The sequence below is a fragment of the Delphinus delphis genome, chromosome 2 (genome assembly GCF_949987515.2).
Source record: "Delphinus delphis chromosome 2, mDelDel1.2, whole genome shotgun sequence".
NCBI lineage: Eukaryota > Metazoa > Chordata > Mammalia > Artiodactyla > Delphinidae > Delphinus > Delphinus delphis.
This window is the reverse complement of record NC_082684.1, coordinates 157625970-157638931: the sequence shown is the minus strand read 5'-3', so window position 1 is coordinate 157638931 and position 12962 is coordinate 157625970. Positions and strand designations below refer to the sequence as shown.

The window sequence follows — 12962 nt, the reverse complement described above, 5'->3', positions numbered from 1 at the left end:
TCTGTGTAAAAGTTTGGCTCAGACTCTGCACTTGGCCTGCCGTGCCAACATTTTAAGTCTAAGCCCCAGAATCCTGGGGTTTAGCATTAATTGAAAGAGCTTATCTATATATAGCCTCACTCTGCACTTCAGCATCTTCCAAGCTTCAATCATATTCTCTTCGAACTTTTTTTCTTTTGGAGAGCACAATCTCTCTTTTTATGTTTGGCTCCAGCCTTTCTCTCTTCCCATTCTTGTGACTCCGCGCTCTCAGGTCTTTCAAGTTAACCTCCAGGACCTTTCCAGATGGGCGCCCCTTCCAGGACCTTTGTGATTCGTGCTGCCCTGCCTCTGGAAGGCGTCCATCTTCTCGATGGAACTTCAATAACATTTCCTCACATGAGGCACTGTGGCCTACATAGGAGCGAAAAAGTTCTCTGTGAAAAGCGGTGAATTACCTGTTCCTTAACACTTGGTATCTGGCACCTGCGTTTGGAATGTTTAGCATTTGGGGGCCATTTTTTGACCATTACCTTGTCGGAAGCCTTGCTTCTTACACCCCTCCCTCTCCCCACGATCAGGTCTCTCTCTACGTCTGTGATGTGGTTTCCATTAAACTAAAGGGAGTTTGGGGGGCATTTTTTTTTCACCTAAAACTGAAAAGAAGGCAACAAGACCTGGCTGGCAAGAGACCATGAAACAGCACAGAGGATGCTGAAGACGATTTTGAAGACAGGTCTCCATCCACATGTAGGTTGTGAACTTGTCCTACAAACGTCTAACACACCCCACAACGTTTTATAACGATCAGATTCTGGGGCACTTCAAGAGGGTGATGGGTGGCTATTCTTTCACTCTCTTCGATTCCCTTCTCTAATTCCAATTTATGATCCTCTAATAGAAAGGGGGAAATTATATTCCTTTATTCTTCCAACTGATCACTGCCCGAAGTCTATTTCTCCAGTTGGGTTTCTCTAATCTGAATTAATGGCAGGACGTGGATACCATATCGGGGACATCGTTCTCAGTCATTTACATACAGAGTGAAAAAATATTGATCCTAATATCAATTTCTGTGGCTTTTAAATTGCCGTGCCGATTCTCCTGGACCCATTCGTTTTTACCATTATAACCTGCCCCTGTCCAGCCAAGTAACTCCTTTTTCCATTAACAGCAAACCTGCTTTTTTGCTTGCTACCTATGTGTTTGTCTGTGTGACTCAGTGAAGAGGGAGTTTGTGAAATCCACACGATCGTAATCCATCATTCCACACAGGCCTTCTTTCCCCCGTGTTCCTTTTTCCATCACACGCACTTAGGTCCAAAGGGAGGGAGAGCTGTTCCAATAAGAGGTTTGCGCTAGCCAATATCAGACAGGAAAACATGAGCATGGACTGTTTCAGGACCAGTGAAACTGGACAAGGAATAAAAATCTCATGCCTAAATCTTGGTAGCATTTGGCGCCATAGGTCCAAGGTGAAAATCCAGTCTTTTAAGAATCTACGAACACAAGATTAAAAAAAAGGGAGCTCATTGAGCTAACCGCATGGCACGTTTTACCATGGTTGGAATTATTAAAGATAATGGATCATCTATGAAGCTAAGGGCTCATAAGGTATGTAATGATTTTATTTATATTTTTAATGTTAGCGCTTCTGAACACTTCTAAAATATAACATAACTATAGTTGATTGTAAATTTTAATTAGAAGTCAAGGTTGAAGAAGGAAGAAAGTCACCCTTTCAACCTGATGGCCCGACTATCTGGTGTCCTTGGAGCGAAAGTGAGAAGAGAGTCGTGCTAAGGCCACTCTCAGGCAATGCATACGTACTGCAGAGTAAGTAGCAGCATTACCCCAGAGGGAGCACTTCCCTTTCTGGTTAGGAAACGGGACTTCTCATTTCCAAAGACATTTCATAATGACCCACAGTATGGTGACGCAGAACGGTACAACCGCGTAACAGATGGTGGAGCATCTCTAATGTGGAGAAGTCTCATTGGGTGCAAATAAAAAGGCAAGTAAGACCTCCAGGCAGGCAAACTATCAATGCGTCCGTGGGAAATGTGAGTTGTGATATCACCTAGACTTGGCTTTTTCAGTCAACCTCTAATATGGTTGGAGGGATTCAAACAGACAGAAGGCATGAAATCCTGGACTTACTGTTCATGGCAAGTTTCTACCCCAAAAGCCCATTCTCCTTTTGTCCAGACCCTGTTTTTTTCTTTATTCTTTTGCCACTTTAATTCCAGAAATGCAAATCTACTGGGGACAAGAGGATTGGGGACCAGCTGACGTCCCAGACAGAGGAGAAGAAAACAAAATGGCTAGAAGCAACCTTAGGTTAATTTCATTTCTTCTTTGATACCGGCTTGCTCTGTGTCCTCTGGATCGCTCTCCTGCCCTTTCTTCTTCTTTTTTCCCTCCAGAGATGTAAGGACCAGAATGTACCCAGGACAGATACCACCTGCTAGGGTAGATGCCGCCCTTTAACAGAAATTCAGGCTGAGCCAGACAAGCACAGCCCGATCTCTCAGCACAGAGTATGGGGTGTTTAAAGGGATTCCTTCTCACTATAACTTAATCAAGGCTCACTTGACATTTCTCTCTCATTCATCTCAATCAGTTCCATGGGTGTGGCCTGCGTAAGCCAAAATAATTTAAAACTCCATTTCAAAAACTTGAATTGTTAATTTTAAAAAATATAGCCCTATGCCATAACTGACGAACCCACCTCTCCCAAGGATGTGACAAGGATCCCTGCTTGCATGAGCATAAAGCCTCTGACGGCATTTTAGGTTTATCCTGCGAGATCTCGGTCAGCCAACAATGAAAGGAGAAAAGGATGTCACAGTACGTTACACAGCGGTTTCTGTTAACATAAAATTAATTCAGGGGCTTCCCCGGTGGTGCAGTGGTTGGGAGTCCGCCTGCCGGTGCGGAGGACACGGGTTTGAGCCCTGGTCTGGGAAGAACCCACATGCCATGGAGCAACTAAGGCTGTGTGCCACCAACTGCTGAGCCTGTGCTCTGGAGCCCGCGAGCCACAACTTCTGAAGCCCACACGCCTGGAGCCCATGTTCCGCAACAAGAGAAGCCACCGCGATGAGAAGCCCTCGCCACGCACTGAAGAGTGGCCCCCACTCGCCGCAACTAGAGAAAGCCCGCATGCAGCAATGAAGACCCAATGCAGCCAAAAATAAACAAATAAAATAAATAAAAATTAAAAAAAATTAATTCAGGGTGAAAGCATCCTTCCTGTGGGCCCCTGAGGCAGCACGAACATAACTCGGGCTGTCCCAGACAATCTAGGGCAGTCACCCTAGTTTGCAAGAAATTTAGGGCAGAAATCCTATCCCCGACTTGAGTGCGTTAAAAATGTAAAATTGGTTCATCTTCCTGCGTTCCGAACTCTTTCTCAATTACTGATTTCAAGAGGACAGCGCTGAAATAAACTGGCTCCAAGTACATTTCTGCTACTCAAGGGAAGAAAGCAAAGGCAGGAAACACAAAAATGAGATTCTCTCCACACCCACCCCAGCCCCACACCCGCCCCCGATATCCTTCCTTGAATAAAAAGGGTCGAAGGTGCTCTTACAAGCCTTTCACATTATGAAGAATCATCAAGGTTGTAAGATTATCAGCTCTCCTTGGACTCTACCAGCAGCATCCAGCTTTGTCCTTTCACTGAACATGTACAACAGTTCGGAGGTAGGTATTATCGATACTGCAAAGACACAGAGATCGAGGCTGGTTCTCCAGACTCATCTGTGATAATAAACACCAGCTATCGGTCCCCTGACTCCAGGGCCTGCTCTCAGGCTGCCAGAGCCCAGAGGGCTGTCCTGTCAGATTCTGAAATACGGACAATTAGCTTTGGTGCTTTTTGCCCTTCGTTTCCTCCTCTTTGCCTCCCCTGTTGGTCCCCTGGCCGTCGCATCTCATCCTCCAGGACAACTTTGCCATCGTGCTGAACTGGGAATAGAGGAGGTTGAGCTCAGCTTTCTGTGAATGAATTCCTAAAGACTGAAGTGAGGGCACCGAGAAGGAAAGAAGCGACTCACATTCTGTCATCACCTAAGATCGGTGGAGGGAGGAGGGAAGGATGAAATCACCTGAAGGCAAACCGCTGTCTAGGGCTGTCCCTGGCGTTACCCCAGCGGGAGCTGAAAGGGCAAAAGCTGCTCTTTTGAAACTTAAAGGTAATCACCCTTCCCCGAGGAGCTGTGAATGTGATTTTTGTTCCACCCACTCTGGACTCGAGGCGCTGGAAGGGCTGCAGCTGCACGGCAGTTAGGCCACAGCCCCCAAGCACATTTCAAGAAAAAAGGAAGTTCTGTTCTTCAGGCCTGTGGCGCGGAGCGCTGGTCGACACAAGCCACTTCCCCTTCCTAGTTCTCTTTTGACTGAGAAGTCACCCAAGGGAGACAGTAAAAATGGGGTGGGCAAGGCACTGGTTAGGGTCGAGCGTCTGCTTCTACCTCCCATCTCAAATGTCAAATGACTATGCTGGTCACTCAGCACAGGCTCCGCAGAGTTCCTTCCGGGAAAATCAGAACAATAATACCTGAGTGTTCAAACTCAGAAAAGCGTAACTAGCATTCACGAAAGGGTAGGTTTCTTCAGGGTGCTGGGAGCCTGAGGTATAATTCTGATTAAAATGGAAACCTCAAGAGTGATGATCCAAGGTACACAATTTATCTACTGCCTAGAGGTTCTGAGTTTGGTGTCACTGGACCCCATCCCCGTCCCCGCCACCCCTTCCACTGTACCTCGTTCACCACCTCCAGCCCCCCAACCCTTCCTTCTCCAGAAGACCCGAGCTACCCTCCATCTTTACCAGCTTCAGTGAACATTCTGACACACTGAATACCCTGCCTGATCTTCAGCCACATTTCTCTTGCGCATCTCCAGCCCGACACTCCCTGCTCACTCGCTGACGGACAGAGAACCACAACCGCCAGGGCCCGCTGAAAATCGACACAACCTGGGGGTACCTGCAGCCTCCCGTTCAATAATCCCCTTGTTCTCCCCCCTACTGGATTTTCCAAAACAGTCATTTTACACCGTTTTTCTTACGTCTTTGATTTCACCCAGACTTCTCAGAAACACACTGCCTCCTGAGAAGTCCAAGGGCATCTGTGACCGAGTGTCTACCTCCCTCATTAGACCGAGACTCACTCTGGTGTTACTTCCTGCTAAAGGCCCCACTGTCTCGAATGAAGAATCTTTCCATCCGTTGACATATGCTCCTCAGCCACTCCTTTCGTCCCTTCAAGGATCCTGAGCTTCACCTTCCCTGCACTATCTTTTTTTGCTCCATCTTCTTACCTTTGTCTCAAAAACAAAAGCGCTGCATCTAAGATCTCCTTCCTTTCATGCTGTGACTTCCCAGAGAGGGCAGTATCCACGCATAGCCCCACACAGAAACCTACGCAATCCCTCTCCCGACCTTCCCCATCCTTCTGAAATGCTCCCAGGTCCTCCAGTCATCAAATCTGATGGCTTTTCTTGGCCTGCAGCCCGCTTGACTCTTCTGAGGCACCTCAGACTCAGAGCGATCAAAACTGAACTGACCACCCCTCTCCCTGTCCACTCCCACCTGCTAACTGCTCCCCCAGTCCTCCCAGTTAGGCCCAAAGCTCCCAGTTGTCACTGCCCCAATGGAGTTATTAAGTCCCCTTCCTCTCTCCATGGTCATGTCTGTGTCACCTGGTTCCTCCCTCTCCGTTGCCATGACAGCGTCCTGTCCAGGCTCCACAGATTCCCTGACATGTGACACCAGGCTCCTGGCCACCTTCCCTGTTGCTGAAATACCTTCACAGACCCTCTGCTGTCTAAGAAATAAAACTCGAATATTTTAGCCTGAGAAGTAAGTCTTCTAGGAACCGGCCCCAGTCTTCATTTCTAAGCCTCCTAATCGTCCCCACTTCCTTCATTTCCTGTATTTCACATTTCCTCTGAACTCTGGGAGAACTCAGAGCTCCCAGGACCCGCCCTGCATGTTCTCACCTCCACGCCAGAAACAGGCCAGCGTGTCTACTTGTCTTTACTTACTGAAATGGTATTATTTTTTTTGTTCAAGACTTGGAAAAGATGCCATTTTTTTCCTATCTCCATAGTTGCAAGTTATTCATTCCTCCCCTGAACCTCCAGAGTTCAAATATGCTCATCTCTTTCTTGCTTACTCTTATCTCATGTTCTTTTATATTATAGTTACCTGTGTATATATTTACCTCATTATCCCTATTAGATTTCAAGTTCCTGCGGGCAGTGATAATAACTGTAATAACCACCACCACCATAGCGAGCTCCTACCACAGTCCGGTTCTGTGCAAAGCACGTGTTCTCACGATCTCAGCAACCCTATGAGGACTGTCTCCATTTTCAGGGGAGATTAAGTAACGTGCCCAAGGCCAACATGTAGCAAGTGGTACAGCTAGAAATTGAATCAAGGCTTGCTGACTTCAAAAGCCATGCTCTTAACTAGTATATATTCCTATCTAGATTTGACCAATAACCACTAACTAAAACACGCCTTTCCTAGGTCCTCGGAGGTGGGATGGTTTACTGAGCCAGGTTCCCCAGAGCTGCTGAGGCTGCTTGATCAACACATATATTTATGTGAGAGAAGAAACAGATAGCTTAGACTCTAACTCTTAAAGGATACTTTCAAAAACAGAACAAAGTTTTTATGCCTCAAGGTTAAACAGAACATCAAATGCAAAGTGACAGGAAAAACCTAATTCACCTGGATTAGGTAACAGCCTGATTTTGTCTCTTTCCTTGGAACTGCTGATGTCAGTAAGGCAACGAGTCAAGGCCATCCTAAAAGCCTTAGATAATTTAAACCATGTTTAGAGAGAGTCTCCAATTTTCTAATTTCTGAGGCTCTGACATCAGCCCTGGGAAAACAGGATCATTTTACTCTGTTGATAGTCAGAACCAATGTAAACGTGGGGTCGTATCTTATCTATGAACAGGCGAATAACGTATGGTACACATAGGTCTCGGTGTAAAGAAAAGTGGTGGTGTTTGATCTCTACACGTAAGCATCTAAGGGCTGTAATCCTCCGAGAGGAATGTCATTATACAGCTCAAATCCCATGACAACAAACACCGTTACAACAGAGATGTCTGTATAACAAAAACCCTTTCAAGCTTTGGCTGACAGCCCATGTACTTCAAGCAATATTTGATGTGAGACTTGGAGTTCACAGTAATGGGAATTGACCTATATTTCCAAAGGTAAGATTTGAATGATTTCATCTGTAACTTCCATCCCATGATACCATGAGTTGGAGTGATGTACAATCTTGAGCCAGGGGCATAAAAACTAAGGACAAAGACAGACGCAAAATCAACCCTGTTCTTGAAGGGTGAATTTCCTTCCTTTCACTTGGGGAACCCTTAGGGAAAGGAGAAGGCCTCTGACCCAACCCTGAAATAAAGCAGACCAAGGCAGGTTTTGGCCTCATCTCCCTGAGAGGCGAGATGGAGTAGCCCATGAAGACAGATGAACTGGGCTCAAATTTCTACTCTGCCGCTTACTAGCTGGGTGAACTGAGCTATCTGTCTTAACTTTCTGTGATCCTCAGTTTTCTCATCTGCAAAACGATACTAATACCATCTACTTTTAGAATTCCAGCAAGAATTAAATGAGATAACTATGCAATGCTCCTAACATAGAGCCTGGTACGCAGCACGGGCTCCAAAAAAGTAAATTCCCTCCCAAGGCCTCCCTTTCCCTCCAAGACTCTGAGCTGATGCAGACTGTTTAAATGAAGTTAGATATAAGACCTAGTGAACGGAGTTAAAATACAGAGTCACAAATACGGCCTGGTAAAGATACTGATCAGAGGGAACACCGGGGAAAAGAGAGCAAATGGTAGAAGAACTAGGCCAGGCATAAGCATTTACTTGACTTAGAGAGAGGTCTTTTTGGCTAAAGTAGGACACGTGTGACCAAAAGCTAAAATGCACGTAACAAGGCATCGGAACAATAAATGAGCTTTGATCATTATGTCGGAAGTCATTTTGAAAAATGCTGAATAAACTGAAATCTGCAGGCACGTTTTCCTAGTCAAGGATGAACTGTGGTTACCGCTCTCAAGCACTGGTTTACTGCCTCTGGCCTAGTGTTCTGCGGGTGCCACTCTAGATGGTGGGAAGGCCCTTCTTTGCTAAGTCCTGAGCTGCAGCCCATTCATTATCCTGCCTTTGGATACGGTGAAAGTATTGAAGCCAATTCTAGTCTTCTCCATCTGGGAAGCACGTAGGTAAAGAGTTAAGGAATAGGCTCAGTAAAGAGTCCCAGCATTGCCCTAATTTGTGATGTTTTTAATCCTCTTGATTTTTAAATATCTAATTTTCCATTTTTCAAACTATGGGACCATCAAGTATGTGATGACAAAATTCTTAAATATATTCTTTTGAAAACACTCTTGGTGTTACATGATAGGTTTTGAGATAGAAAAGGAGAGTCCTATAAACACAGGCACGTCTGTTCACCTTTACAAAACAGATATGATCTAGGGGTTTTAAAATGTCTTAAAAGGTTCCAAAAAGTCCTATCAGACCTCAGTAACTACAGGGAACAAAAAATGGACCAACGTTTCTCAGAGTCAGAGAACATCAGAGTTTTAACAATGACCTAGTCCTAGCCCTTCACCTTGACAGTAAAGAAGAGGCTCAGAGAGTAGTACGCGCTGACGTTCATATGCTCAACTGAAGTGTGTGTGCAAGCCGAACACTGAGCTTGCAGGAGCTCTTGTGAGAGGCAACAGAGAAATACAATAACAGGCCAGACAGAAATACCAAGGGGCAGAGAAACAGCAACTGTGAGACCCACAGAGAGATGGAGGAGCCCTGGGTACGAAATCCAAGAGATCAAGACCAGAGAAAGAACAAAATTACTAAAGCGAGGTTAAAACATGGACAGAGACCAAATGGTAGCAGCAGAGGAGATATCTTAACTGAAGTCTACAAAGGGCTTACAAAGGGTGACTCCAATACCCAGAAGCTTCAACCTGGACAGAGGTTTCCGGCCTCTATTTCAATAACTGTACCCACCCCTGCAGAATCACTCTCCTCTTAAAATGGAGGCAGTCACAGCCACCAGATTGTACACGTGAATCTTACCACTGCTTAAGGGCGTAAACCAGAGGCATTTTTGAAGGTGTGCTAACTATTTCAGGCCACTAGGGTGCTACTTCCCGCCCCCAAAGGCACACTTCACTTAATGATCTCCATTTAGACCCCAAGAATTAATGTCCCTCCTAAAAGTGTACCCTTTATTCCTTACACCAGTGATTATCACTGTTTATAAGGTACTTCAAGACCCCCACAGCCTATGGAAAAGTGAAATGCAGCTGTAATTACATGGGCAGTAACAGAAAGGTAGGGGTAGAAAGAGCTCGGTTCCTCAGAGAGGCAAGCCACTGCCTAGAAAGTGACCTCAGGGAGGAATCACGCGCCCGGACGGAGGCACGGCCGCGCCGCCCCCGCTCCCCTTCTACCTCCCCGCATCCCAGGCCATCTGGTCCACCTGTCCGGGAAGCAGGCGGGCGGGGGGTCGCGGGGAGGGGGCCGGCTGGCCGCGGGGCACAGGGGTAGCGGGCGGCTCTCCCTCGCCCTCCTCCCTCCCGCGATTCCCGGGACGCCCAGGCGCCCTGCGCGCCCCTGACCGCGCGCGCGCGCCCCACTATCTGTACCTTTACTCTGGGGAGGGTTCTGACTCCGGTCCCGGAGGACGTTGATCTGGTAGACAGCTCCGTAAGGCTCAAAAAGTTCTTTCAGCTCCTTTTCCGACCAGGACCGGGGGATCTGTCCGACAAACATCTTAATGGCATCTGGGTCTGGTTGGTCTGAGTGATCCAAAGCGCCGTTCATCTTGTTGGCTGTGCCGTTACTGTCAAAAAGGGAAGCGGGAGCCAGAGTTAGGGCTGCAGGGTGAGGGACAGGAAGACAGAAAATCGGGGGTGGGGGCGGGGAGGCGGAAGAGGAGCACGGGGCAAAGTGCCTAATGAGTCGTGGAAACGTGATGAACTAAAACAAAGCACAGGCACCATTAGGTTGCTCCTCAGCGGCAGCGGCGAGAGCTCTCACTGCAGGCTGCTGTTCAGTATCGCCGCCCGACCCCGGGCGGCGCCCTGCCGGCTGTCACCCGGGGCGTGGACATCTTGAAACCCGGCTCGGGAGGCAGCTGCAAGTTAAGAGCAGGTCTCGCTTGGCTAGGCTGCCATCAAAGCATCCACAGCGTTATCAGCCCCCACACTGGCTCTCGCGTGGAAAGAAAGGCGGGGCTGGATTTCTGCTGGCTTTCCCACCCTTCCACCCCTTTGGGGAGGTTTTTGGAAGAGAGGAGAGAGGTGGTAATAATAAAGTCACATGAAAAGAAAATGAAACACTCGGCAGTCCGTCAGATGACTAATGCAAGATGCTGGTGATGAATTTGCAGAGCGCGCGAGGCATCCATGTGTGCATCAAATTAGTATGTTGTTGCTGCTCGGAAGGGAAAGTGCTCCAGCAATGCGGCTGGGTGCAGCCGATTGGCTGCCCACGCTGGAGAAAAGGGCCCGGGCGGGGAGGGGGGCTCCCATTTAAAAAGCACGTTGTTTATGGGACCCGGGCACAAAGGGTTTAATTCAGAGAGGCAAAGGCGATCTCAGAATTGCCTGCTTTGTGCCGGGAGGAAAAAAGAAAAAAAGCAGTCCCAGAAAGTTGAGTTCCCGCTAAAGGACACTGAATATTTCAAATCTTTCACACTCCGTAAATTGCTCTCTGTATATCTGACATCCAGATGTTGCACTTGAGCTCTAAACAACCATACGTTCGGGAGAGAAAAGAGGAAAGTCTGCCTTTTCTTCTCCTAGCTTCAGTAAATATTTGGGGCCGATACAAAGGGCAAGACCATAAGCTTTTACATATCAATCCTCCTTAATGCTGTTTCCCAAAACCCTTCTTTGAAAGAGACAATGCTTGTTTAGAAGGTGCAATTCCAGTCACCACCATGTAAAAGGATGATGAAAGTGTTTATGTTTTACTTGGATTCCGCCCCCACCCCATTTGAGCTGCAGTATATAGTAAAGCAAAACCACATACCCTCTGTCTCCCCCGCATACCCCCCCCATGCACCCTAAACCCACCTACTCTGCCCAGCGAAAGGCTGAATGCCCTAAGCAGCATTCGTCTGCAGTACTGTGCTCTTGACTCCCAGCCTGTGAAAATACGGTAAAATGCACTTAAACTCGGCAGACGTAGAACCTACAGAGCCTTGTCCACGACTGTCCCTCAACCCCCAGCCTCCAGCCCAGAAGGCAGAAAGAAAGGGCCACATGGACTAAAACTTCACTGCAAATGGTCACTTCACTGTAGCCTCAGGGTAACAGTAAGAAGGTTTTCAAAGATCTTAAGTAGGCTTCCTTATTTCAATCAAAACCCATCAGAGCACCTTAAATTTGCTGTGAAACTAGGCTAGTCCTGAGCCCTTGGTGGTGGTGGTGGGGGCGGGGGGAAGACACTGATGGCTAACAAACAAACAAACAATAAAACCTATGGAAAGGAGAAATCCTGAATTCAATTTAATCCCGAGGGGAAAATGATGCCAAATACTCTTCACTAGGTCCTGGCTTCAATTCCTACTTCTTATCCCCCAATTTACCACTCTGTTTTTTAATCCTTGAGATAAACAATCAGACTAACTTGAAGCACTTTCAGAGCTTTCTCTAATCAACCTTATTGTCATAAAAAATGTTCTGCCGAATACAGTGTTGAGCACAAAATCTTCCTTCAACAACTCAGGTGTAATGCAATGCCTGCTTAGATTAGAGTGCGGAGCATTTAATCCCGTTCCTGTGCACCTCTACTGCTTTTCAAATCGCCCTCTGGGAATTCAATAAACACTTTAACCCGTGGAGCCCGGCTCGGGCAGGGCGGAGGTGGCAAAGGCCCACGCAGAACAGAATGTAGCATTCACAGCTCGCTGACAGTGTGGCAAGACTTATTTCTGGGACAGGAAAGGCTTGTGGTTACCGCTGTTGACAAGCAGCTAGAACGAAAAGAGGAAGGCGTTGCCACAGGTCCCAGCCAACAGAGAACGGAAGTTCAAGAAATGGGGCTCCCGCATCTCGCCTGCACAAAGCGCGGTTAAGACAACTGAGGGGTCAGGCAGCAGCACACTGGTCCGGATATCCAGAGCAAGCATTCATGGGCCTCCAAATGAGGGGCCGTTTTTACTTTCTCAAAAAATACACACTCACCGAGGTGCATAAAGGAAGGGACGCTGCAAAGAGGGTTTACGCCCTTTGGTCTTTATGTTGGTATGTGTTTATAATCTCCGTCCCCCCGCCAGCCATCCTTCACAGGTGCCTTTAGATCTCTCGTACCCTGAGGCAGAGGAGTGTTGGGGCTCAGGGTCTGAATCCTGGCACTACCACTTCCTAACTGTGCTGCCCTGGGCCTCAGACTCTGCATCTGTAAAATGGTAACAAACTCCACCTCATATAGTCACGTGCTTAGTACAGGACGTGGCCCTGGGTAAGTGTCTAGTAAGTGTTAGCTGTTTCCGCTGTTCATCTTTTCTGTGCACTTGTGATGCACTAGAAATGAATGAATATCACAAGTCTACTTTTCAATCCAATTTTTTTCATAATATGGACTCAAACACAATTCATATCCTAAGTAATAATAACAGGCATCTTTCAGCGAGCACTTATATGCCAGATACCATGCTAGGTGCTTTAAATCCATTATTTCTAATCCTTATAACGTCTCTGTGAGAAAGTATTATTTTCCAGATGCAAACGTCCAAGAAATAAATTCCTTTTCTAAGATTACCGGCTTATACATTGTAGAAGTAGAATTCGAACCTGGGCCCAATGGGCTCCAGAGCACGGAACATTTCTAAACCATCATGTGGCCACGTATTGTATCGGGTCTGCTTTGGGCTGAGAGTGAACAGCTTATGGTAAATCTATGAGAAGTCA

The 12962-nt window shown here is 47.1% G+C and overlaps 1 protein-coding gene across 4 annotated transcripts in view; it reads right to left on the bottom strand.

The window, feature by feature from the left end:
• Positions 1–12962, bottom strand: part of CELF2 (CUGBP Elav-like family member 2) — an 829766-nt gene that overhangs the window by 158115 nt on the left and 658689 nt on the right. For all 4 annotated transcript variants that reach the window (XM_060006033.1, XM_060006031.1, XM_060006029.1 and 1 more), the window contains one exon: positions 9690–9886. In XM_060006033.1, coding sequence (XP_059862016.1) covers positions 9690–9867 — 178 coding nt within the window. In that variant the 5' untranslated portion in view covers positions 9868–9886. The remainder of the gene's footprint in view (positions 1–9689; positions 9887–12962) is intronic.